Genomic DNA, 25,766 nt, shown 5'->3' with positions numbered 1-25,766 from the left:
AGACCTCCTCGTGTTTTTCACATTATAGTCTCCCTCGGACAGTCGTGTTTATCTGTTGCTCATCAGATGCTCTTTTAATTCTGTACAGTTCACTTTTGGCTTTGCACTAAGATATCTTATATTTTTAATGAATGTCTGTCACATTTATAATGAACGCAGTTGCTTTCCTTCCTGAAATCTTAATTATACATTTGAATGAAATGAGATCTGGGAGCGTTGAGCGTTCAGATTGGTGTCTTTTCTTTTAGTAATGCAAAAGTGACAGAAGTGAGTGGAGTGGAGGACAGGCCGGACTGGGGCAGTAATTTCATTTCTAAAATTAAATTTAAGCAAATAAATATCTTCAACCTCCTGACCCCGGGATTATTCCTGGTGCCTCATCAGTAAAGGCTGAAGCAGAACTTAGAAATCCACTGAAATCGTCATCTCATCGACAAAGTAACAGAAAATGTTTGAAGATTCCCCAACTTTAGCTCCCTTTGGAGTTTGACACAAAGTGAAATATTCATCCCTCCACAGTCGGAGTGACAGCTTGCATTTTCCCCTGTTGTCGTTTCTGCATAAATCCGGTGCTGCATTAGTCGGATGCCTCACATGCATATTCATACATCGGCGGTAAAGTAGCTCATTGAGGCTCGCGTTGATGGTGCTCATGCACAATTTAAGACGCTGTCATTTTGTTCTGGGAAGAACTGCGACAGACCTACTTCACATTCCTGCTGATGATACTCACAGTGTTTTCAGCAGCTTAAAGTGTAGCCTGCTCATCCAAAAAGCCCTTTATTTAGTGTTTAGCACCAACAATTCATGCCAGAGACAATGTTTTGCATTTAAACTATGTGTCTGCCACATTGACCAGTTCCAGTTTTATTGACCTTTTGCCACAGCTGCAGTAAAAATGCTATTTTCTCTCTCTCTTTAAATATAGAACATAATGAATGATGCTTCAAAGCTGCAAATTGTAGGCTGCAGTAATCTATAAATACCATTTTCTTCTTAAGAGACTGCCGTCTTCCTGTGTCTCTGCAGATACAATATATCATCAGTCCTTGCTGTGTTTCGCTCCTGTGGCACGCTGTGATTTTGTCAACAAAGGATTATGGATTTTTATGTCTCTCTCTCTTTACCCATATGCTACTTTTAATTTCAGCTGCAGGGCCATACAGAGAGAACACCGTCAGCAGAGGGAACGGGAAGGGAAGGAGAAAAACCTCCCTCCTCCTCCCTGTGAAAGGAGAGGAAGGAGGAGGCATGAGGGAGAGGGGGAGGGTAAACACACCCAGACAGAGCCATGTCTGACATCCTGGCTGCCTGAGAGAAGGACGGACTGATACAAAGCAAGACGAGCAGCAGGGAGGGAGAGGAAGGAGAAAGGGAGTCAATGCAAAAGGGCCGGCAGAGAAAAGAGGCTTGAAAAAGATGCACGAGAGCCGCATCCCTTCTTGTCCGCAAGGAACAAAAACCACAGTGTTCGTGAGTGGGAGCTGGTGAGCTCAAGCACAAGGCGAGAGCCATGAGGAACCAGGCAGACTGCAGCCGCCGGTGCTGCTGAGCACCAATCCTCTCTGCCTGTCTCTGCCAGCCGCCGCTCAGCTCCGGTATGATTCAGGGGAAGGGCTCGGGGCTTTTGATTAAGACTTGGAGCTTAATGTTTGAGCAATATGCCGCTGCAGAGGATCTGAACGTGCTGTTTCTTCTGATTGAACACAGTGTGCGACGTGGAGACTGCTCTGGCTGCTGCTCTCAGGGCTGCTCCCCTCCCTGCTGGGTCCGGCTGTGTTTGGGTTATGGTCCTGAGTGGGAAGCAGGGCATCACCCAGATGTGGGGCTCTGACTGCATGGGAGGTTAAGCCTGTAAACACCACCATGGGAGCCAAACAAATGAAATGGTAAGAGCTGGTTTGTAATTGTTCCTGTTAGCATCCTGACTGCAGTTGTTGTCCACACTGCATGAGAGCATCACATCCACGGAGCATGCATCCGGCCTGCTGTCAGAGGGCGGCACATGATCCCAGTCTCCTGACGAGCGTGTGCATCCTAGCATCTGTATTTTAAAATGCATTTCACCCTGCCCAACGTGACTTCGAAGCGCAGAGTGTGCTGGTTATTGTTGGGTGTTTACAGTGCGGCGGCTGTGGGTGTGTCCCTGCATGTCTGTGAGCAGAGCTGCTATTGCCTAGCAACCATTGTCTTCTCCCCGTTTAGTCTTCACGCCGGACTCATAGCAACATCTTTCTTCATGGATATGCATCGTGGTAACCAGGCTTAAAGGATGACTTTAAAAAAAGGCATTGCGCTGATTTGTTTAAGTATAAACTGTCATTAACGACGTGCACGTGAAAACATAACCTGCTGTATCAAAACTTATTGTCTCGTGGTTAGAAAGAATAATCTCTACTGCTGATGATGCTAACCTCATGGTTATTTTGTCAGAGTTCATAAGATCATGACAAGAAAGTTAGTCTGAATTAAATTGAAAAGTCTCTGGATTGTGAGCTGGCAGCCAGCAATTTCAGAAACTGCTGCATTTTGTTCCATTTAAATCTTCATTTGAAATGATTTTGCATTCCTCCATATTCTGGTCACCTGTCTTTCCATTGACCTCAGGTCCTTGGAGAAAACCTAAACAAGCACACAGGGAACATGCAAACACCACAAATGACCAAACATTGAAGTAAATTGCTCCAGCAAATCTGCTCAAATAATGTTAATCTGCTGTGCTGAGGCTCATCTTTTGCAAATCCCAATGCTTAATCTTTGGCTTAACCCATATGCTCCTAATCTATGTGTGTGTGTGAGTGTGTGTGTGTGGGTGTGCTTTCTGTTGGTGCAACAGATCAGCTGCGAGCATCTAAAAGAAATTTGTTAGACTTTATTGAACGACTGACTGAGACAATGATGGAGGATCCCAGATAATGTCATCATCCGCAATGACAAGATTAGTGCGAAGCCGCTGCCTTGATCCCCTTTGGAGAAACACTTCGGGATAATTACAGCCTCGGCTGATAAGACACTCACTTCATGTTTTTTTACTTGTCTTAGAGCAGCGACTCATTCTGCGGAGCTGGAATTGGACGTTTCTCACTCATGATCAATGTGGTCAATCGTCAGGGAATTGAATTTACTTTAAGTAAAGGTTGTAAACAGTGTGTTTTTAAAACAGATTGTTTAGTTCAGCGCAGAATCAACATTCATTAAAGGATCTACAGAAAGTGTTTTGGTAACGTGAGGTTTTATCTTCATCTCAAATTCAAAGTATAAACTCAGATGGATTTATTGATTGGTTGATTGATTTACTGATTCAGTCGCTGGCTTGCAGATTTTAGCACCCTAACGTTGCTCAGAAAGATTATTTTCTGTCAGATATGACAACAGTGTCTTTACAATCTATATTTAAAAACTTAAAATGATGTGAATAAGTGAATGTCTTTTGGAGGAGAATCCCTGTTTTGGAGCATTTCTGCACAAACAGCATTCAGCAAGATGACGAGGCTGGTGTCAAATTACAGATCACCAGACATTTTTTCATAAAAACTAATTCTTCTTCATGACAAGCAGACATGTAATTAATTAGTTTATGAGGATTTCTTATTGTTTCCCTGACTTCTGTGTTGCACTCTTCTCTCTCCACTGCACATGTAACTTAAAGTGTTGAAAAGCAAATAAATACGGTTTTCTGACAGCCGTTTGTGAAGCTCTGAGTCACAGGAGGCCGTTTGTCCTGGACAGAAGGCAGGGGACACTCTGACCGCCAGTCCTGCTCCGGGCAAAACACAGGAAAACAACTAAACACACACTCCCTTCTAAAGTCAATTTAGACGGATTTATTCTACCAATATGCATGTCGTTGGAAACCAGAAAACAAAACACAAACGAACAAGCAAATCAAACACTGGACAGGCCCTCATATCCACAGTCCAACCAGGAACATTCTCACAGTGAGCGTACTTATTGATTATTCTGGGAAATATCTTTTAATAAAACAGTAAATGACCAACTCGTCTGACAGCGTGCACAATACTGAACATGCTGAAGTACAGTGAAATGTGATGGTGTTTCAGCATACAGATTTCCTTTTAGTTTGACTATGAAAAAATACTTTTTACAAAAATAACAACAACGTTGTGGCAGTTTTGACGATATCTGGAGAAGCTATGATCCAACAATAAACAGAACTCCGGTGCAACTTCTAGATATGTGTAGATTTAATCTTCTGGTGTGAGTTCAGGTTATAAACGGCCGAATCTCACGCACTGAGTCTCAAACTCACACAGTCGTTCTAAACTCACACCTCCATGTCACATATGACTTTTCCAGCAGGTCTGGACTTTTCTCGCGTGAAGCTTCAGTTTCTAGCTCAACATGGAGCTTCCTTTGTTTCACAGCAAACTAAAAATAACTAAAAATAAGTGTTTTTTTCTTTGGAAGACGGTGGTCATCAAGTATTTATTTACTACATCCTAAAACCGTAACATTTGGAACATTTTGATTTAAATATCAAGACATTTGATTTTGCTTTAGTCTTTTATTTGGGTATAAAAGTCTGGGTAAAGCAAATTCTGAGTGTTGTTTTTGAGCACATCGTACTTGTTAAAAATTAGTTACTGAAACAATTAAATAACGACCTTCCAACTATGGTATTTGGAAGCGAGACCCTGAACCAGCCCCAGTGTCTCCTGCCTTTTGTCCAGAGCCTTACAAAAAACTGGCAGCACTGGTCTAAATATCCTCCTGCACCGCTTCCTTGTCTTTGTCATCGCCGAGCATGGACATAAATCCCGTCTTTCTATTTTCTGGTGAGCAGTGTTTTGGATAAGATCAAGCTTGCGCCGTTTACTGGCGTTGAGCGTCTGTAAATGAGTCCTCATGGGATCATGTCCACATTTAGCTCCTCAGCTGCAGCGTGAACTTGGAAGTGACGGATGATAAAAGTGTTTGCTGTCTGTTGTGATGCTGAGCTTGTGCTGAGTAATGCTGCTAAATAGGCAGAACATCCCGTCCGCTGCGATCTCAATCTCCATGTGTATGAGGAAAACATGTTTAACTGTGAAACTGAAATCCCTCGGGACATCCTCTGGTTTCTAAACGCAGTTTCATCCCACCGTTAAGTCCACAGTTGTTGGTTGTTGTTGTTTTTTGTTGTTTTTTTTTCCCCCTCCCTGTCCTTGTTGCTTAGCCTCAGGAGCAGGATGATGAAGTGTGACACTTCTCTTTGGCTTCCCTGTATTCCCGTTCAGATCTGCTCCTGCAGACACGGGTTTGTTTTCACACACACACACACACACACACACACACAGGAGAGTGGGAAGCTCCTCTGAAGGGGCCGTGCATAATGCCATAGGTCACAGGTCACGGTGGCGGTATCCCATTTCCACAAACACGGTGAAGCGGAGGTGACAGCTGGCCCGACCTCGGGCTTCTGGGACGCTCTCAGGAAAACCAAAACCTTGATTCATCAGACTGTAAGAACACCAGCGATTCAGCGAGCATGCTCGCATCGTGTTTTGAAATTATAGCTTAGAGGCCGAGGGTGAAAAATATGCCAGGAATTCCCTGCAGGTGAAATGACAGAGCGGAGCACAGTCCCGTTCCCACACAGTGTTTCTGCACAGGTCTGAAACCTGTTCCCTCTTCGGTTCCTGTTAATTCTCTTATTTGTGTTATAGCTTGTAATCGCTCATATTCCTATGGGCTTTATGTGTTTAAAAAGGGATTTGGTTTAAAATATTTAGCCCAGATGGGATTAATTCACATTTCTGTGCTCCTTGGGGATGTATTTGAGTGTATATCTCCATTTTATGTGGCTGGGTTTATTTATTACCATTCCTTTGGCAGAGAACACACACATTGATGCCTGCCTGTGCCCACCATCTGTTTCAGCCTGAGCTCCGCCAGCCCCGCTCACTCCCCCAAAGACGAGTACGCTATCACCCAGTCCACCGACGCCCCCAAAGAAGAAACCGGCCCGGATCCGTCGGAGAACCAGGGGGAACCTCGGGATGACAAATCTGAGCTGACAGAGAAGAAATCTGTTACAGGTCGGCTGGCTGCACATCAGCTTCCGCAGTCAGATATGATGAGCCCCCGCCTGATCCCCCCTCCCTTCCTCGTCTGTCCTCGCAGGGGAGGTGTCTCTGTGCGGACTGTGTCCCTCCCTTGGGCACAATGGGCAGGAGGAGGAGAAATCCTGGGAGGAGCAGCTGGATGCCCACCAGGAGCAGCTGGAGAAGGAAATGCAGGAGGCCAGACGGATGGTGTACCGCCTACAGGTAACGCCTGGCCACCGTGAAAACACACACAGAATGTCCGCAGGCTGCAGATGGACGCTACAGTTCAAATATAGCACGCCGGGAAAATCTTAGCCTGTGCTTAAACTCATGATCTTCTGTGGAAAATAATAATGATTCAGATTGTTGGAATACAAGGTACTCAATGAGGTCTTGTTTAACCTGGAAAAGCTACAATTTTCAGCTAAAATCATTAAAATGAAGTTTTTATTTGGTAATGTTTGTTTGATTAAAAAAAAACATACATGTTGTTGCATGATACCTTTAGGGCTACTCGACACAGTACAGAATGGGCCGCAGAGGCTGCTGGTTTTTATTCCAACCAAGCAAGAGCACACTGGACTCCACCTATTTCACCAAGGGTAAAGGTGGACTCACTGGAGGAAATGGGTGGAATCCGATGTGCTCCTGGTTGGTTGGAACAAAAACCAGCAGCCACTGCAGCCCATTCTGGACTGCGGTGAGCAGCCCAAGAAACATCCTGATGTCTTCTCTTTCAAATGGTGAGACTTACAGAATAAATAATGGAATAGCTGAGATGAATTGGAATTCAAGAATGTATAAGTCTTAACTACTGTAGTATTTAATTTAAATGTATAATGATAGATTTTGTTATAATATAATATAATATAATATGTAAAAAATTCAGAAACAGATACTAAAAAGTTGAGATTAATAAATGAAATGTCTGGAATATTCTGAAAATGGTAGGTTTGTTAAAAAAAAATCTGGAATCAGTTTTTTAAAAATGGCAAAAACCTAAATTATAAAATGATTGATTAAAAACCTAGTACTGTGAGAAGATGAATGTTTTAATCACATTTTGAATTGCATGTTTAAAATTGATTTAGATCTGAATTACATCTGAAACAAAACGCTACCTCTTCAGAATTTTAAGAGGAATAAAATAATGCAGTTCTCACTTTGAGAGATTCAATATATCAGGTCACTCTCTGATGCCACTTCAAAAATGAAACATATCGCCATTAACAGAACAATCATACTAATCCTAACTTGAAATAACAGCAAGCAGCTGATCTGAAACACTGGCGTGAAACGTGGACTTGACTTATGACTAACAGAATAGTCTGGAACATGAACAGCTACAGGAGGATGTTTACGACTTTTTCAAGTCTCAAATGAAGAATCTGATCCTCATAATTCACCTGAACTGAACTGAGGTGAAAAAGAAACAGTGAAATGAAATGAAAAACTGCTCTCATCAGAGATGAGATTCAGTTTCAGTCCAACGTTCATCAGGCTCAGTGGTTTAAACATACAGTCAGTAAATCAAGGTGTGAAAAAAAAAAGATTTTCAGGTTTTTTATATACATTTTTAAACCAATCTATAATAAATTGTCATTGTGTGTGAAATTTTTGTTGAAATGTTCAATTTAAAGTGTTAAAGAGTGTATGTGATAGTAGATCCACATGTGGAGGTGATGGTGATTGAACAGCCAGTACACTTTTTCATTTCTTATTTTTTATGATTAAACAAACAGAAATAATTTTTGTTCAAATGAGAGAAAGAATTCAAACCTTGCATGATTAGAAACTTATGTTTTTAGGAGAAACTTTAAAGATTAAACATGTTGAAAAATGGATTGGACCAGAGCTGGATTAAAATGGATGAAACACTTTTTTTTCTTCTTCTTCTTCTGTTTAAATAGAAAAATGATCAGTTAACAGGTCGGCTCGCACATTCAGCTGCAGTCCGCTCTGCAGCTGCAAGAAATGCTGTTATTTTCAGACTGGTGTGTGTGTGTGTGTGTGTGTGTCTGTGACATTTCCAGAAACAATGTTACACGCTGAGGACACACAACACACTGACACAAGACGCTACACACACACACACGTCAGCCTAAAGGCTTTTCCAGCACTCTAATTGCATTGGCGTTCTGCAGTGCAAAACATATAAACACATAACTGCATTATACTGGAGTCTGCATATTTAATTACACATGCTCACGGGTCTTTCATTTGTGTTCCTATAAGTGTGTGTGTGTGTGTGTGTGTGTGTCCCCAGGCGTTGCTGCTGCACGGCTCCCTCCCGGAGGAGGACCAGGACGGATCCGTGAGCTTCGGTGATAACCGGGCCAGTGCGGAGCAGCAGCTGGTACAGTGCCCTCTCCCTGCTACCGCAGAAAACAACACTTGCTTGCCACTGTGTGTGTGTGTGTGTGTGTGTGTGTGTGTGTGTGTGTGTGTGTGTGTGTGTGTGTGTGTGTGTGTCGTCCCTTCTGTTGTGATGATGTTTGCAGCCGTCACTCCTCTCTGGAGTGGCCACTGTAATGAATCTGTGTGATCTGCCGGGCTGCTGTCACGCAGGCCTGCCTCCTGCTCACAGGTTCTGACATTTCTCCATTCTCTAATTACCGCGCTCACACCCTCTCCCTTTGAAGGTTTTAATCCGCAGTCGTCTGGACCAAAGCACGGAGGAGTCCCTTGATCTCAAGGTACAGTCGGTAAATGTAATTAGCTTTAATACAGATGAGCGTCGCCGCTAGAGTCCGTTTCTCTCATGCTTTTGTTCCTTCGCAGAGGGAACTCCTCAGGCACAAACAGGAGACGCGCCACATTCAGGCCATCAAGGTAAACCTCTTACTCCTGTTCTGTCCCCTCCTTGAGAATTAAATTGGATTAAAGAATATAATTCAATCAGTTCCACTTTTACACCCTCCCAGACTGATGATGCTGCAGTTTTTACGATACACAAAATCATACTTTTTTCCCCTCTTTGCAAAGACGGGGAAAAGTTGAGAAGTGGGTGGATGCAGTGTATCTGTATTCAGGTCTTCTGTGGACGTTGCTTTGATCTGCCTCCACCTCTCATTAGGATGCTCTGCAGCAGCGCCTGGCGGTGCAGGAAGACGCCGTGCTGCAGCTCAAGCAGGAACTACTGAGGTGCAACATGGCCAAAGATCAGCTGGAAGGGGAAAATGTGAGACAAGTGATGATTTCCATTTGACACCATCAAATACTTGACCCACTTTGACCTGTGCGGATGCCGGTGGATGTGGGAGCAACGCGCCACTCACTCACACCTCACCCCAATGCATGTTTGCAGGCAGAGCTGCAGCGCAAGCTGAGTGAGAGGGACAAACTGCTCAGCGAGTGTGAGGTATTGTCTTACGTTATGAACATGGCAGCACTTTCCTTAGCGGCACGCATGCAGATGTGAAGGCCCCGTGTGTGTCATCTGTCTTTTGTGTCAAACCAGCAGCAGCTGGGGAGGAAGGACAGAATCCTGCAGCAGCAGCAGCAGCAGAGAGCACACGAGGTCGGCCTGGAACGGGTACGCAGCATGCCGCGGTTAAAATATCATCCCAGCACACCGTATGTTTGGTCAAAATCCAATTTAATCTACACAAGAACATTGTAGAACATTGCCTCTATCAAAGAAAAAAAAAAGAGCACTTGATGAAGCCATGAGAGCTGAAAGTGTGGAGGCGTGCGTGGGAGGAATAGCCTTCATAAAGACAGAGTAAACAGTGCATTTGTTGGGGGGCTGATTTCACTGGTGGATTAATACACATTTCGTGCACCAGTGAGCATTTATTGCAGCAGATTGTTATATGTGAGATCGACTCAAAATAAACTACACAGCAACAATAAAAAAAAAAACAAAAAAAAAAACAACACGTCACCCAGTGCAACGGTGTGACTCACTGATGTGTTTTTAATAGTTTCTGCACGGCAGCGAGGCTCTTACTCAGAGGAATATGCTGCAGCGTTAAGCTTCCAACGCCGTGCCGTGGTCTTCTCCCTGCATTTCACTGAAAGTGAAGTCTGTCAGAAGATCTCACCTCCTATATCTGTCTCTGCCTCAGTCGTACAGGAGCGAAAACGGCGGATACAGTAACTCAGTGGCTACGTCTCCTCCAGCTTTCCAGCATAATGCACCCGTACGTCAACTGTTTTCTACTTTACCTGTCAGCTAAGTGCTTTTTTTCCTCATCAGGGCCATTTGTAGTCAGTCGTCATGAACTTTGGCTGACAGATCTTTCCAATGTGCTGCTGACAGGGTGAAGAGCTGCAGCTCGTCAGGGAGGCGCTGCGCAGCCTGAGGGACAGCTTCTCAGGCCATGACCCCCAGCACCACACCCTGGACACCCTGGAGCAAGGCGTGGCCAGTCTGATGGACCGGCTGCACTCTCTGGACAGCCAGCGCAGACAGGACAGAGGGGTACACACACACACGCAGCATTACACAGCAAATCCAAAAAGTGGAAGCATGTCTGTCACTTGATGAATGACGACTCGACGGCGAACGCCATTCGACTGTTCACCACGAGTAATTGGTTCTGCTTCCAGGAGGAATTCAAATCGCCGGGACGCAGAGCCAACTCAACAGACCGTGACTCCTGGCCACCCAGCTCCAGTGAGACAAACACAATGCTTTTCTATTTCGTGTAGGATTTGTCATCCTCTGCAACATCTTAACTCGGGCTGTTTAGTGGAACTGCGCCACTCCGCTGCACGGCTGTGCGAGCGGCGGACGACACCGCCGGCTGTTTCAGAAGCCGATTGTTGGAAAAAACAATGTTTGCTGTTTTTTTGTAATTGTTTCCAGAAATGGCTCACTCACACAGCAGCCCCGGTTTGGACACTGCCGTCTCCACTAAAGTGCTGTACTTCACTGATCGCTCGCTCACTCCGTTTCTGATTAACATCCCGAAAAGGTGAGCATACAGCCAGCTGGGGGTGGGCTGGTGATGCACTGTTTTGGTTTGTTCTTTCGCTGCAGCGTGCAGCGTGTTTGGCTTGCTGGCAGATTGAAGCGTGTCCAGAGCCGTCCTCACTGGGGGGGGTTAAATGTTTATCCGAGGAAGGCTTAATGCCTGCGTGGGCGTGTGTGTGCAGAGATCACGGCTGACGGTGTGTGCTTGCAGGCTGGGTGAGGTGACTCTGCGAGACTTCAAGGCAGCTGTAGACAGACAAGGCAGCTTCAGATACCACTTCAAGGCCCTTGACCCGGAGTTTGGCACTGTGAAAGAGGAGGTAGGCGTGGGAGGGAAATTATAGCCCTTAACTTTTCTTTTTTTTTTCTCACATCAGCTGCAGCAGGTGAATGTAAAGCAGCAGTTCTAGTGTAAGATATGCTAATAATAACGGTGGCTGCGCTACACTTCAAAACACTGTGGGTGACTGATTTCCATCCCAGAGAATTTGATGACCCAGAGCAGTCGTTTTCAGTTTCCACCGCGACCTCTGTGCCACACGTTAAGAGATGCGAGTCTCTCAGAAGTGTAAATGTGCCGTCTCGCGTGTTCAGGTCTTCCAGGATGGAGCGGTCGTGCCCGGCTGGGAGGGGAAGATTGTAGCGTGGGTGGAGGAGGACCACGGAGAGCGGAGGTAGAGCCCAAAAACCAGAGAGCACCACGACAAACCTCAACCAATCCCTCTGGACCAGGAATCCACCCAGAAGATTTACTATTCCGTCAAATGGGACCAACTGATCGAAGAGATTTCAACACAGAACCATGTTTTGAAAGTGAATGTTTCATACGGAGACATTTGTAAATTCCTCTTTTTAAAAACAGCCAGACACAGCTGAGGCATTGCATACCGCTTATGAATAAAATATGCAGGACTACCATTCGCTGGTCAGTAATGTGATACTTGAAACTCTGAATTATCGAAGAATGTTAGTTTCACACTCCATAAACAGCCGCACTGAGTGTGCAAACCTCAAATTCAAGTGTTTACTGACATTTTTCACACGTTCACAATTGCCAAATAGTGATGTTGTTGTTCTGCATCAATTCTGATGTTTTAATAAACATAACTTATTGCATGGATCCTTTGTCTGTCAGTGATTTCCTCTGCAGTCGCCATACCCCCCAAACAGATGCAGCAGCTCCCAAAAATTATACATGTGCACTCAAACACCGACGCATTAATGACAGCAATTCACACTTCGTCAATAAAGTCAATTCATTTTTTGGGGGGGGGGGGTCAAGTTTTAAATTCACTGCCACAGATCAGTGCACACATACTTTAACACAAAAAAACAACATTTTGCTCTTGAATTCGAACGATTTGTTGACAAGCTGTTCCCGGTTTTCTGGAATCATTGGATCCCTCCATTTTGCAATACCTTTTGACTCCTCATAACATGGATCATCATCATTTTTGATCAGTTCCTATAAGATGTTTCTCATTCACCAAAATATCCACTTTCAGCAGCAGCTGGCGTTTCTTCTTGTTGAAGATGGCGGACGCCGTGTCTTCATTTACAGTTTTGGGAAACTCCAGAAGCAAATGGTAAACATCTTCCACATCCAATAACACATCGTCCTGTTGAGGAAAAAGAACAGGACAGAAAGACTCAACACACGGTGAGACCTACCACTGGCCACTTATGTATTTTTTATGAGGCCCTGCCATGCACGAACAGGAAGTGGATTTGAAGGTGGCTCGTTATGTCTGTTCGGAGTGCAGCGCAGCCACGAACCTCAGATACGCTCAGCTGGCACTCTGACACCGAGCGAACCTTCGGCAGCTCCACCACGAGCTCCACGCTGCGAGGGACTCCTGCTGGATCCATCTTCACCTCGAGTTGGTACTCCGGCTTCTGAGGCTCCGCGGAGGAGGAGGAGATGACCTGGATCAAATCCTTCTTTATGCACTCTGCGGGTTTCCAGATAATGCGAGGCGCCGAGCCGTGCTCCTCTGATCGCAGAGCAGACATCTGCTGCAGGAGGGCAGCCGGCATCTGGCCACCTGTGAAAAGATAGAACATGGGTTATTAGAGGCTGGTAGGAGGTGAAGGATAACGCACCCTTCAGAGGAAACAGCCCCGATGCTACCAGTAGCTTTGAATAAGAGTAAAGGAGTGATTTCTTTACCTGCGTCGGGTCGTCTGGAGGTCTTGGACCGCTTCAGAAACCCGAGCCGGTGGTACAGCTCATCTGGACTGCTTTTTGGACAACGCTTGCGGACGTTGTACTGTTGAGATAATTTCATCCCATGCTGCTGCTGGGCATAGCTCAGCGCCAGTCTGAACAGCTGGTCAGTCTTCACATGGTCTCCTTCACACTCCTGCAGCACCGCCGGATTTACAGCCACATCCAACACGGCAAACTCGCCTGAAGAGAAAATATATTGAGCTTGGTATTGATATGCAACAGCGATGCAGGGGGCACAAACCTCGGTCTTCATCTGTGCCTGTTTCCAGTTTCCCTGCATAAATGGGTAAAGCACTGCTGGGGTCTGGAGGAGCAGGAACGCGCTTCCAGCAGCACACGTTGATGTATAACATGAATTTCTTAGGCTCCTGTTGAGGACATAGGTGCTCATTAAAAGACTGCATTCAAGCTATTTTTCAAAGGTATGAACAATTCAGTAGAGCAGGAAGGGTTTAATGCATTAGGAAAATAGCACTGGCATGATAGGTGTGGGGTTCCCCAAGGTTCAATTTTAGGTCCTATACTTTTTAATCTCTATATGCTTCCACTTGGGGACGTCATCAGGAGACACGGCATCAGTTTCCATAGTTACGCTGACGACACTCAGCTGTACATCGCCGTGTCTCCTGATGACTCAGGGCCAATAGAAACCCTTTTTAACTGTATTTCAGACATCAAGTCATGGATGGCAGTGAATTTCCTACAGCTCAACCAGGACAAGACTGAGGTTTTAGTTATCGGTCCTGAAGGTCAGAGAGAGAAGATTTTACCAAAATTACGGGATTTTAAACCAGCACAATCAGTTAAGAACCTGGGCGTGATTTTTGACTCTGAGCTAAATTTTATTCCACACATAAAAAACATAACTAAGATTGGATTTTATCATCTTAAGAATATAGCCAGAGTCCGCCCGTTTCTCTCTCAGGCCAGCACAGAGGTGCTAATGCAGCTTTTATCTCCTGTAGATTAGACTACTGTAATGCCTTGCTCTCTGGTCTTCCCAAAAAGAATATTTCAAACTTACAGCTATTACAAAACGCAGCCGCACGCGTGCTGACGAGGACCAGGGGGCGGGCCCACATTACACCGGTTTTACAGTCGCTGCATTGGCTCCCTGTCCGCTTCAGGATCGATTTTAAAGTTCTCTTATTAGTGTAACCCTTTTCCCAGCTGCCTCGCTACAGGGAAGTGAGTGTCACTTCCTTCCCAATGTACACGCTATGGCAAAAGAGACATTTCATTGAAAAATAATAATAATAAAAGTCATGCCACTATGCAGTGCAGAGAATTCCTTGTATTGAAGCACTGAAGCAATATTCAGATAAACAAAAAAAATATGAAGGTTTAAACAAAAAAAAATATTCATCAAGTTCACTAAATTCAGTTCCGGAGTTTTTTCTTTTTTTTTTTTACCGTTCACTCCGGGGTTAATTGACGCGAGTTTGCGAGATTCGTTGGCGCGTTGGAGCTCTGATCCAGTGATTGTGTGGATGGCGTAATCCTACCAGTGGATTGGGAGAACCTCCTCCAGTTCGGATTGGAGTCACGGTGCGCAGGGGATCCTTCTTCTTTGCGATCTCTCTTACGCAGGTGAGTTCAAGCAACCAGACAGCAGCGCGTCCCTCAGCTCCGCTCTGGCTTAACGAGGCTGCTCGGTGTAGTGGTGTTAGCCACACGCTACCTTAACCACACTGATCGGGTCCTGTCGGCTCAACTGACTCTCGCCGCGGTGCGAGCTGCGGTCAGTCCTCCTCAGCCGCCCGCGGGAGGACAGGAGTCACTGGCCAGGCCGTCACACCAACCGAGCTCCGCTCACGCTAGCCTGTAGCGGGCTTGCACACTTCCGTGTCTGTCTGACAGGCTCTCCAAACGCTCTCACGGAGCGTCGTGCTTCCGGTCTGCTCCCCCACACCAGCGGCAAACAATACGCCCTTAAATAGGCTTCACACAAAATTATAATCTTCTTAATATTTAATCTGGGTTTTTAACCACAACTAATGAAATATTCTTATTTTTTCCTTTAATGAAACCAAAAAACACATACGTTCCTCATTTTTACATCTCTCAAACGTAACAGAAAATTGAATATTCTCCTCCGGAAAATCATATTACTACACTCCCCCCTCACCAGAAAAAAAGTCATGCCCTCATGGCTTGGTAGGTAGGAGGATTAGTTAACTTCACCCGAGGTGTAGCAGAAGCGTTTAACCACTTGTACAAACAGGACACAAATTTCACTGGGGTAACACTGGGATTACCTAGTCTGTCATAAGCGAGTCTCGATGGAGCTTTCCTGACTCTTTGAGATCTTCTGATCTCACCAACAGTCTCTGAGTTTTCCTGTGAGTCAGGTTTTGAACCAAGAGATAAGGCTTCCGTCTCCGTCTCAGTATTGCTTGTCACCTGCGAGTCAGACTGTTGCACAGTCTCAAGTCCAGTCTCTCTGTCGGCACTTTGCTCATTGTGGATGACTTGCAATTCTTCACCCTGATCCCCAGGCTCCAAGTCGAAATCTAGACTGAATGGTTCAGACGTTCCACCATCTTCACTGGGCCTTTTCATTGCAAATGGAACATAAATCATTTCATCTTCTGAGTCCGAGTCTGAGTATTCATTTCTGGCGTTATTTGGTGCTGACTTTTCATGGTCCTTGACTGAGATTTTGTCATCGTTATTGTGCCTTCTACTTCTCAGTCTCCTCTTTGTTATCATGTTTGGGAGCTGCTCTGGTTCCAAACATACTCTCTGTCCTAGGGACAAGATGTGATTGCGGTGAAGGATCTTGACAGGCCCGTCACCATTTTCTGGCCTTAGCCGAAACACAGGTAAGTTTGACATTTGACTTTCAACAATGTAAGGCATTGGACCCCAACGGTCTGCCAACTTATGCTTTCCTTGTAGTCCAAGATTACGGATCAGAACTCTGTCTCCAGGTAAGAGTTGTGAGAACTTGATTTGCTGATCATATCTCTGTTTGTTTCCTTGGTTTTGTTTAGCAGTGGCGGACTCAGCAAGGTCAAAAGCGGCTTTCAAGTCCTTCCTCAAATCCTTCACATATTTAAGATAGGTCTCCTGGGACCTGTTGTCGCTGGATGTTCCAAAACATAAATCAACAGGCATCCTCGCCTCACGCCCAAACATCAGATAATACGGTGAAAAGCCTGTAGCTTCATTCGGTGTACAATTGTAAGCGTGAACGAGATGTGCAATGTGCTTACTCCAATTCCTTTTCTTTTCAGGTTCAAGGGTTCCAAGCATGTTAAGTAGAGTTCGATTAAACCTCTCTGGCTGAGGATCCCCCTGAGGATGATATGGAGTAGTTCTCGATTTTGAAACGCCAAGGGAACTTAACACTTCATGAATGAGGCGACTTTCAAAGTCTCTACCCTGGTCACTGTGCATACGTTTTGGTAAACCGTAATGGACAAAGTATTTTTCGAGGAGAACTTTGGCTACGGTCACAGCTTTCTGGTCTTTTGTAGGAAAAGCTTGTGCATACCGGGTGTAGTGATCAGTAACCACTAAAACATTCTGTGTGTTACTGCTGTCTGGCTCGATGGACAAGAAATCCATACATACCAAATCCATAGGACCATTACTTTGGATGTGAAACAGTGGAGCTACTCTTCTCGGAAGCGTTTTCCTCTGTATGCACCTCACACAGTTTTTGCAGTGGTCTTCCACGTCTGATTTCATCTTTGGCCAATAAAACCTTTCTCTAATGAGTCCATAGGTCTTGTCCACGCCTAAATGACCAGAATCGTCATGGAGTGATTTCATGACTATCCTTCTGAATTTTTCAGGCAAAACTAGTTGTGCATGGTGGCTTCGGCCGGGTGGAACTGTGACTCTACACATAACATTGTCTTGAAGTTCCAGCCTTGCAAACTCTCTCAATAATAGCAAACTTGCCGGGTTTCTGGATTTAATTAGATTGATGTCACTCTGCTTTAAAGCTCTCCATATTTCTTTGAGTGTGGGATCTTCTTGTTGAGCTTTTGAGATTTCAGAGGGACTTAGAACTGGCATACCCTTGAGACTCAGTGTGGACAGATTACAGTAAGCTTTGGGTACAGCATCAACAGACAAGCCAAGGTGATCGATTCCCTTTCCGTGACAGGCATTTGTCTTGGCCTTGGTCACCTTGAATACTTGGCACATAGCTCTGACACCATCTGCAGGGATGTCTGTCCATTGTTCTCCTCGACTTTGATCAGAACGAGGGTGTCTCGAAAGGGCATCTGCATCAACGTTTTGAACCCCTGCTCTGTATTTTAAACTGAAGTCATATGTTGAGAGAGCTGCAAGCCAACGGTGACCCGTTGCGTCTAACTTGGCTGACGTCAACAGATAGGTCAAAGGATTGTTGTCGGTTCTCACCTCAAACTTTGCTCCATACAAATAGTCATGTAATTTGTCAACAACAGCCCACTTTAAAGCAAGGAACTCCAGCTTATGAGCAGGATAATTGCGTTCAGATGGAGTTAAACTGCGACTAATAAAGGCAACCGGTCTTAACCCGTCACCTTGATCTTGGTACAACACTCCACCAAGTCCTTCCCGACTTGCATCAATGTGCAGCACATAAGGCAGCCGGGGGTTCGCAAAGGCTAACACGGGAGCCGTGGTGAGTCTTCCCTTTAGCTCTTTGAAAGCCACTTCGCATTTATCATCCCATCGATGACCAAATGGCTCTGCTGAGTTGAAATAGACCTGGTCATGTTTTTTCTTTGGTTTTTTCCCATGAGGTGGGTAACCAGACAAAAGTTGGGTTAAGGGAAATGCGACCTTAGCATAATCCTTCACGAAGCGTCTGTAAAATCCACAGAACCCCAGAAAAGATCTCAAGGCAGTTACAGTGGTCGGTCTGGGCCAGTTAGTGACTGCTTCTGTTTTCTTTGGATCTGTTGACACTCCTTCTGATGACACGATGTGGCCAACGTATGACACAGATGACTGGAGGAACTGACATTTGTCTAATGACAATTTAAGGCCCTCCTCTTGTAAGCGATCAAGTACCTTCAACAGTCGTCGTTCGTGCTCTTCAAGTGTCGAACCAAACACAATGAGATCATCTATATAGACCAACACTTCCAACAAGTTCATGTCTCCAACTGTTTTTTCCATGATTCGCTGGAAAGTTGCAGGAGCGCCTGACACACCCTGAGGCATCCTGTCAAACTGATAAAACCCCAGGGGACATATGAAAGCGGTCTTTTCTTTATCTGACTCACTCATAGGCACTTGATAGTACCCACTCCTAAGGTCTAGGACACTAAACCACTTGCTTCCAGTCAAACACGTCAGGGCATCTTCAATCTTAGGCACTGTGTATTGGTCAGGGACAGTCCGCCTGTTGCGGGTACGATAATCCACACACATGCGGATTTTCCCATTTTTCTTTCGTACCACCACTATAGGGGATGCATAAGGACTGCGTGACTCAGTGATTATGCCAGCTTCTTTGAGTTGGGACAGATGCTCTCGAAGTGCTTCAATGTCCGCCGGTGGTAAGCGCCGTGAACGCTCTCTAAACGGAGTATCAGTGTTGGTTCGGATCTCATGCCTGGTGCTTTTACTACAACCCACATCGAATTCATGAGTAGAGAAAACATTGCTGCGCTGTAACATTTTACTCACAAGTCTCTCTTTCCATTCCTGCGGAGCAGGTGAAGTTCTGAAATCGAAAGATGATGAGGTAAGTTTCTTTTTCAGGTCAGGCTCTTTATTCACAGGGGTTGCTGGCAGTACATCAACCAGGAACAGGTGAGCAACTGGCATACCTCTGGTCAGCAGAATTTCTTTAGATGAACAGTTTCTCACGAGAACAGTGATCTTTTTGGAAGTCACCACATTGATTGACTGCACTTCAGGTCTTACTTGAAGCTGATCGGGAAACCTCGGTTCTTCAGAAAGATCATCGGGTAAGTCCACCAAAATGGCTTGGGTTTTTGGTATCCCCGGAAACCTTGGCACACCTTTAATCCTTGCAACACCACCTGGGCATATTTTCACTGGCTTTGGCTGTACAAACCATACGGATCCTCTTACTTGGCTGTCAGTTTCAGAAGGATACCCTGACATTCCCACCATCGCCTTTTGGAATGCAGGATGAATGTTTTTAACTGTTGTAATGTTTTCGCTTTGTCGTTCTCTGTAACTGTTTAGGAGTCGTCTTACTGTTGGGGTGTTTGTGCCAACAAGTATAGCTGCATTATCTTTAACCACTGGATCAGGACAGACAAGTACAAGCGTATCTATAGTCTCTGTCACGCCAACATCAACTTCCCTGAATTCCAGCTTCAATGACAAGTAGCCATCATAAGGATAATCAGCAGGACTGAGACCCCAAATCTGCAGTGCACTAAGGGGTGCCAATGGCAGGTGTGTCAGATATCTGTCGTAGAAAGATCTGTACAATAATGTCACTTGTGAACCCGTGTCAAGAATGGCTTTCGAGTAAATGCCTTCAATCTGAACTGATACGGCAGAACTTGGTCCAACTAAGCCTTTTGGGATCGTGTCTTTCCCTATTTCCGCTGTTTTAATGCTCTTGGAACGTGTCTTTACCTCCAGGACGCCAGGCCGTTCCCCTACTGGGCCCCGTGGTAGTTTCCCGATTTCTTTGTAAGTTTAACAAGCCGCTTGTTGACTCTTTGTAGGTTTTCAGGCCGATCACACTCCCTCATGTAGTGTCCATCTTCTCCACATCTATAACAAAATATTCCAGAGCGATCTAGGCTATGCTTTGGCCTTGGAGAAGTTGAGGTTCTTTTGAATTTGCTGGCTGCTGGATTATCCCATTTAGGACCTTTGGTTTCAACTTGAGCAGCTGCTGCTGTAACTTTAAGGTTGTTCATTTCAGCTTTTAACTCCCTGAGTTCTCTCTTGAGTTTCTCCACTTCAGGATCAGTTTTGTTTTCAGGCACTGGTCTTGTAACTGAGGTAACTGGTTTTGACATGACCTTTCTTTTTACGTCAGTTCTGCCTTGTAACATATCTTCTTCCTCTCGGACATCTTTTAACAGATCACTGAAAGAAGGAGGTGGTCTTAACTTATGTGTCATACGTATGCGCATTGCAATCATGTCATCTGGTGATGCACCTCGTACGACTTGTTCGATCCGGAGTCGATTCATATCTGCCAACTGCAGGCCTCCTTTCCTGAAGATGCAGTGGAGCAGTTTGTCAAGCCTCAGCAAGTACATAGACAGTTTTTCCCCTTCACTTTGAAATGTCTGTCTAAACTTAACTAAGAGATCGGATGACGTTTCAGTTGTCCCAAAAGCTGTTTCCAGCGCCTGCATATAGTCATCAGCGGTAGCATTTGGATTCTGTGCGCGCAAGAATCTTATGATATCCGCGGCCGGACCTTTCAGACTCTCTACTACTCTCTGTTTCTTTATGCTGTCACTGCATTGCCACTCTTCCAACATATGGGTGGTTTGTTCTGCCCAAGCATCATATTCCTCTTCACCAACCGGCGTTGGTCGCACACCAGAAAACATTCTAAGCTTCCTGTAGCTTTGAATATCAGCACTTGGAGCATTACATTTGTCCACCAGAGAGCTAATGGCATTAACAAGCGCAGTGTTCACATCCAGGGATGAAGGGGTTAACAGCTCTTTAACATCAGATATGCTCTTGCCTTCATGCTCCAAAAATGACAGTAGCTTGGCTTGAAAATCTTCTTGCTTTAATTTGGTTGCTGGGATAACGTGCACAGGCCAGGGACCAACTTCACCTGGGATGCCGACTTGATCAGGTAAAGTCTGCTCAGTCACGTCAGTTACAGTCTGAACTAACACGAAAACAGTCTTGGAAGTCATATCTGGCCGTTTGTCAATTATCCTTGTCTTTCCAAGAATTTTTACCGAGCTCAGAACTTCCTTCAGAACCTCATCTGACACATCAGAAACCCCACTTAAAACCAATGCATGAGCAGGATCTAACTGATATCCCTTGCACCAAGCCTTAATCTCTGCGGCCTCCATAGTTCTCTTTATCCACTTCAAACACAGAAAACTCCACGCACCGAATTTTTCAGCCACTCAAAACACCCAGCAGCATACAGGATACAGGAAACTTGACAAAAAGGTAAACTGCACAAAACTGCCATAAACAATTGGTGGGAGGTAAGTTTCCCGGACGAGCCCCCAAAAATGTAACCCTTTTCCCAGCTGCCTCGCTACAGGGAAGTGAGTGTCACTTCCTTCCCAATGTACACGCTATGGCAAAAGAGACATTTCATTGAAAAATAATAATAATAAAAGTCATGCCACTATGCAGTGCAGAGAATTCCTTGTATTGAAGCACTGAAGCAATATTCAGATAAACAAAAAAAATATGAAGGTTTAAACAAAAAAAAAATATTCATCAAGTTCACTAAATTCAGTTCCGGAGTTTTTTCTTTTTTTTTTTACCGTTCACTCCGGGGTTAATTGACGCGAGTTTGCGAGATTCGTTGGCGCGTTGGAGCTCTGATCCAGTGATTGTGTGGATGGCGTAATCCTACCAGTGGATTGGGAGAACCTCCTCCAGTTCGGATTGGAGTCACGGTGCGCAGGGGATCCCTCTTCTTTGCGATCTCTCTTACGCAGGTGAGTTCAAGCAACCAGACAGCAGCGCGTCCCTCAGCTCCGCTCTGGCTTAACGAGGCTGCTCGGTGTAGTGGTGTTAGCCACACGCTACCTTAACCACACTGATCGGGTCCTGTCGGCTCAACTGACTCTCGCCGCGGTGCGAGCTGCGGTCAGTCCTCCTCAGCCGCCCGCGGGAGGACAGGAGTCACTGGCCAGGCCGTCACACCAACCGAGCTCCGCTCACGCTAGCCTGTAGCGGGCTTGCACACTTCCGTGTCTGTCTGACAGGCTCTCCAAACGCTCTCACGGAGCGTCGTGCTTCCGGTCTGCTCCCCCACACCAGCGGCAAACAATACGCCCTTAAATAGGCTTCACACAAAATTATAATCTTCTTAATATTTAATCTGGGTTTTTAACCACAACTAATGAAATATTCTTATTTTTTCCTTTAATGAAACCAAAAAACACATACGTTCCTCATTTTTACATCTCTCAAACGTAACAGAAAATTGAATATTCTCCTCCGGAAAATCATATTACTACATTAGTTTTTAAATGTCTTAACGGCCTTGCGCCTTCTTATTTAGCTGATCTGTTTTTACCCTATCGACCCTCGCGGGCCCTGAGGTCCTCTGGCAGTGCCTTATTGTGTGTTCCTAAAGCCAGAACCAAGACTCATGGTGAGGCGGCTTTTGGCCATTATGGCCCCCGCCTGTGGAACAGCCTGCCAGAGAACCTCAGGACCGCAGAGACCGTTGATATTTTTAAAGGGAGGTTGAAAACACACCTTTTTAATCAGGCTTTTAACTGACCTTTTATAGTCCTCTTATTCCATTCTTATTTATGTAATTTTATTCTATTTTATTATGCACATTCAACTTGTTTTACTTTTTTACTTTATAATCCTATCTTATTATCTTATTTTAATTTTGTGTCATATTTTATTATGTTTTAGCTGTTTAATTCCAGTGTTTCCTCAGGGGGGTCCTTCACACCGGGAGTTGGTGCTGGTCCAATGCTGGGGTTACTGTGCCCGGGTACTCTGGTCCTGGCTGGCCTGGGGGCTCCACACTTTGGTGTGCGAGTTCCCATGGTCTGTCGGGGTCGGGGGTCGGGCGCTGGAGCCCCAGTTTTAATTGACCCTCGACTTCCCTTGGTGTGGGGGGCCCCACTGGTGGCGTTTTCCCTAAGATGCTCAGTGCCATGCCATGTCTCCTCTGTTCTGTGCGAATTAATGGTAGAGTGTGAGTGTGAGTGTGAGTGTGAGTGTGAGTGTGAGGGTGAGGGTGAGTGTGAGGGTGAGTGTGAGGGTGAGTGTGAGGGTGAGTGTGTGTGTGGTGCATACTGTTTGACGGCGTGGTTTTTATTCCTTTTGTTTTTATGACTGTTTTTAATGTTCAGCACTTTGCGTTGTTTTTATTAATATGAAAAGTGCTATATAAATAAAATCTGATTTGATTTGATTTGATTTGATGATTTGATGATTATCCCTCTCTTTATTATTATTGCAGCCAAAGATAATCTGGCTAAAATATGACTAATCAATTCACTGCTTAAGTAAACTTCAACACCAGAGAATAAAATCAAGTTTTCTTCTGAAGTATCAAGACATTCATCAAGATTTGAGCCATTTCTTATGAAAGTAAATGCCTTTTACTGGTTCCACTTGTCAAAATTAAATATTTGGTGGATTACTTATTAATCAGAAAGCTTAAAATCCTACTGTTTTTCAATAGAGGAGCTCTTACTTGTGAAAACATTCTTTTTTCCTGCATGTTTCTAAAGTACACATCAGTAATTATAACTCGACAGAGTAATATGTGTTTTCAAACATTTTACTTTCATTTTATTCTCAATGCATTATATAATTTAGATTTGAAATTTAAAAATAAAACCAATAGGTACAAGGGAGCTGGAGTAAGTGCAACTTTCATTCTCTTTACATTACTGATACACAATAATCTCTGTTAATCATTTCTTAAAGGGCTCCATTGGCCAATAGCAGTTGTGGGTGTGATTTCAGAGTAGTTTTAATGAGTTCTACACAGTATGTTACATGGTTTTGATAAGCAATTGATCCTGTTTTGAATCAGTCACTTTATTCCATTGCTTTGTGTTTACCGATTCAAATAATAATTGCTCAATATGGCTAAGATGTAGAGCTCCCCAACAAACAGGATCTGCTAAAATCCAGAGTGGAGTTGTAAAGTGCCAATACCTGCTATATGGGAGAACACACACTGTACAGGTCAGGTAAACACAGAGATATCACACACTCACTTCACTGATATGGGCAATTTCAAGTCACCAATTATCTACAAATGCACACTTCTGGATGGAGGGAAGAGTCCATATTTCTAAGATGAAAAAAAAGCTATGAACCCAGGAAGGTCAGACAAACTACACAGAGAGGCTGAACACCCAGACTCAGACTGAGGACCCCTCTCTGTGAGGTGAGAGAGCAAACCACTGCACCACTGCCTAAACACCATAAGAGAAGCAAAATTCAAACCAAGCATCATGCAACGTACTGAATTTCAGTTATTTCCCATATTGAAGGAAACAGAAAAGTCAAAAGTCTCCCTGAAAAGGTTAAAGGTTAATTAGGATCACCTGAGTGTTTGTTCATCCGGAAATGTTTCAGTTGTCTACGACACACTGCTGTCTGTTTGGAAGGGAAATGTTTTCCCAGAGCAGTTTGTTTGTTTATTTATTTATTTATTTATCTATTAAGGTCATGTGAATTAGTTAGCTGTTATTAATCTGCTCACCAGGACCGCGGCGCTCAGACCGGCGTGGAGCTCCGGAGCTGCCAGGAACTCCGCTCCTTCCTTCATCTGCTTCTCCATCAGTGTGCGGTAAGCTGCGGGGTCGTTCACAGAGAGGTCGTCCAGCACGGACCACACCTGGCCGGCCTGCTGCCACAGCTGCTCCGACATCTTCAGGTGAGCCCCGGTACCTGCTGCTAATGCTAGCCCGTTAGCCACCGCGAGTTCAGGTTAAAGAGAGAAAGGGAGAAACTTCTGTACAGCGTGGTATGACTATCGAAAAACACTTAAAGTAATAAAGATATCAGGATAAATATATGAGACCGAGAGTGCCTCAAAGTAACTATTAAAGTCGCGGGTTTGTTACACGTTGCCATGGAAACGGGATTAAATGGTTTACATTGGCCGCCTGGTGGCCGGAAGCAGAACTGCAGCTGGTTGTTGTTGATGCTCTGATTCCCATTAAACTGAACTGTTTCTTGGGGGAATAACCTTTCACGAAATGCTCCACAAAATAAAACAGCATATGAGACAGAGGATGATATAGTTTTACCTTTGATATTATATTTACGTTTGGGGCAGCTGTGGCTCAGCTGGGAGAATGGTCTTCTCTCATGTGTTACAGGTTGCAGGTTTGGCTATACCACCTGTCCACATGTTCAGGTGTTGAACTGTTCTCCAGCAAGGCACTGAATCCTCAACTACTCCCATTAGAGTGACAGCCAAATCCATCAGTTTAAAGAATTTCCCTGTGGGATCAAGTGTTTCTATTGTAATGATCCCAAGAGGAATCATAGGGGTGTACAACCTGCCAGCCTGCAGCTCTTTATCTATGTACTGGTTACTGAAGCTGTCACAAAGTTTTCATTCAAATAGAGTAAAGTCATTGTGAAACTCATGGTTGTTGTGCAGCAAACGGTCTCCCCCGGGGACTTCCATCTTGCTGTCTGAGGTGACAAATAGGATGCGTAAATCTATGCTGACCCAAGCCCTCTGAAAGGTACCCAGGAATGAATATTAAAAAGGAAAGTCCAAAATGAAAATGAAGTGTGAACAGGCTCATTCTACTGCTGCCAATACTGACCCACCTGTATGTTTGATGTGTGAAGGGAAATCGTGAAAGAACAGCTGAATATGCTCTGATAAAAATGAGTTGTTTGATAAATATATACTTAAATGGAAGTACAACACTGGCTCCTTGACATTCACTAATAACAA

The 25,766-nt window shown here is 44.7% G+C and overlaps 2 protein-coding genes across 5 annotated transcripts; one reads left to right on the top strand and one right to left on the bottom strand.

The window, feature by feature from the left end:
• Positions 1 to 1,274: 1,274 nt before the first annotated feature.
• On the top strand, positions 1,275 to 11,834 carry dixdc1a (DIX domain containing 1a). 4 transcript variants are annotated; one of them, XM_030108511.1, is made up of 16 exons: positions 1,280 to 1,598; positions 1,711 to 1,889; positions 5,881 to 6,038; positions 6,124 to 6,269; positions 8,314 to 8,403; positions 8,690 to 8,743; positions 8,829 to 8,879; positions 9,124 to 9,228; positions 9,355 to 9,408; positions 9,508 to 9,582; positions 10,118 to 10,192; positions 10,312 to 10,473; positions 10,602 to 10,668; positions 10,861 to 10,969; positions 11,180 to 11,288; positions 11,563 to 11,833. In XM_030108511.1, exons 2-16 carry the CDS (start codon positions 1,867 to 1,869, stop codon positions 11,644 to 11,646), a joined length of 1,362 nt encoding a protein of 453 aa, XP_029964371.1. In that variant the 5' UTR covers positions 1,280 to 1,598; positions 1,711 to 1,866; the 3' UTR covers positions 11,647 to 11,833. The 4 variants fall into 4 exon arrangements, with proteins under 4 accessions (XP_029964373.1, XP_029964372.1, XP_029964371.1 ...); XM_030108513.1 differs by having other exon boundaries at positions 1,275 to 1,889; positions 6,127 to 6,269; positions 11,563 to 11,834; XM_030108512.1 differs by having other exon boundaries at positions 1,279 to 1,889; positions 9,511 to 9,582.
• Positions 11,835 to 12,416: 582 nt separating this feature from the next.
• On the bottom strand, positions 12,417 to 24,719 carry pih1d2 (PIH1 domain containing 2). Its single transcript, XM_030107708.1, has 5 exons — positions 24,552 to 24,719; positions 13,440 to 13,566; positions 13,139 to 13,378; positions 12,745 to 13,013; positions 12,417 to 12,587 (listed from the first exon to the last, which is right to left on the bottom strand). Exons 1-5 carry the CDS (start codon positions 24,717 to 24,719, stop codon positions 12,417 to 12,419), a joined length of 975 nt encoding a protein of 324 aa, XP_029963568.1.
• Positions 24,720 to 25,766: the final 1,047 nt, after the last annotated feature.

Source organism: Salarias fasciatus, chromosome 14 (genome assembly GCF_902148845.1).
Source record: "Salarias fasciatus chromosome 14, fSalaFa1.1, whole genome shotgun sequence".
Taxonomy (NCBI): Eukaryota; Metazoa; Chordata; class Actinopteri; order Blenniiformes; family Blenniidae; genus Salarias; species Salarias fasciatus.
Note: the sequence above shows the minus strand (reverse complement) of the source record. Positions and strands in the feature narration are given on the sequence as shown.

Coding starts and splice junctions, on each gene's coding strand:
- dixdc1a (XM_030108511.1), top strand. CDS start 1,867: ATGGGAGCCAAACAAATGAAATG. Junction 10,669..10,860: donor CTCCTGGCCACCCAGCTCCA/GTGAGACAAACA, acceptor AATTGTTTCCAG/AAATGGCTCACTCACACAGC. Junction 11,289..11,562: donor TTGGCACTGTGAAAGAGGAG/GTAGGCGTGGGA, acceptor TCGCGTGTTCAG/GTCTTCCAGGATGGAGCGGT.
- pih1d2 (XM_030107708.1), bottom strand. CDS start 24,719: ATGTCGGAGCAGCTGTGGCAGCAGGCCGGCCAGGTGTGGTCCGTGCTG. Junction 13,567..24,551: donor GTCTGAGCGCCGCGGTCCTG/GTGAGCAGATTA, acceptor TGTCCTCAACAG/GAGCCTAAGAAATTCATGTT. Junction 13,014..13,138: donor CTCCAGACGACCCGACGCAG/GTAAAGAAATCA, acceptor ATCTTTTCACAG/GTGGCCAGATGCCGGCTGCC.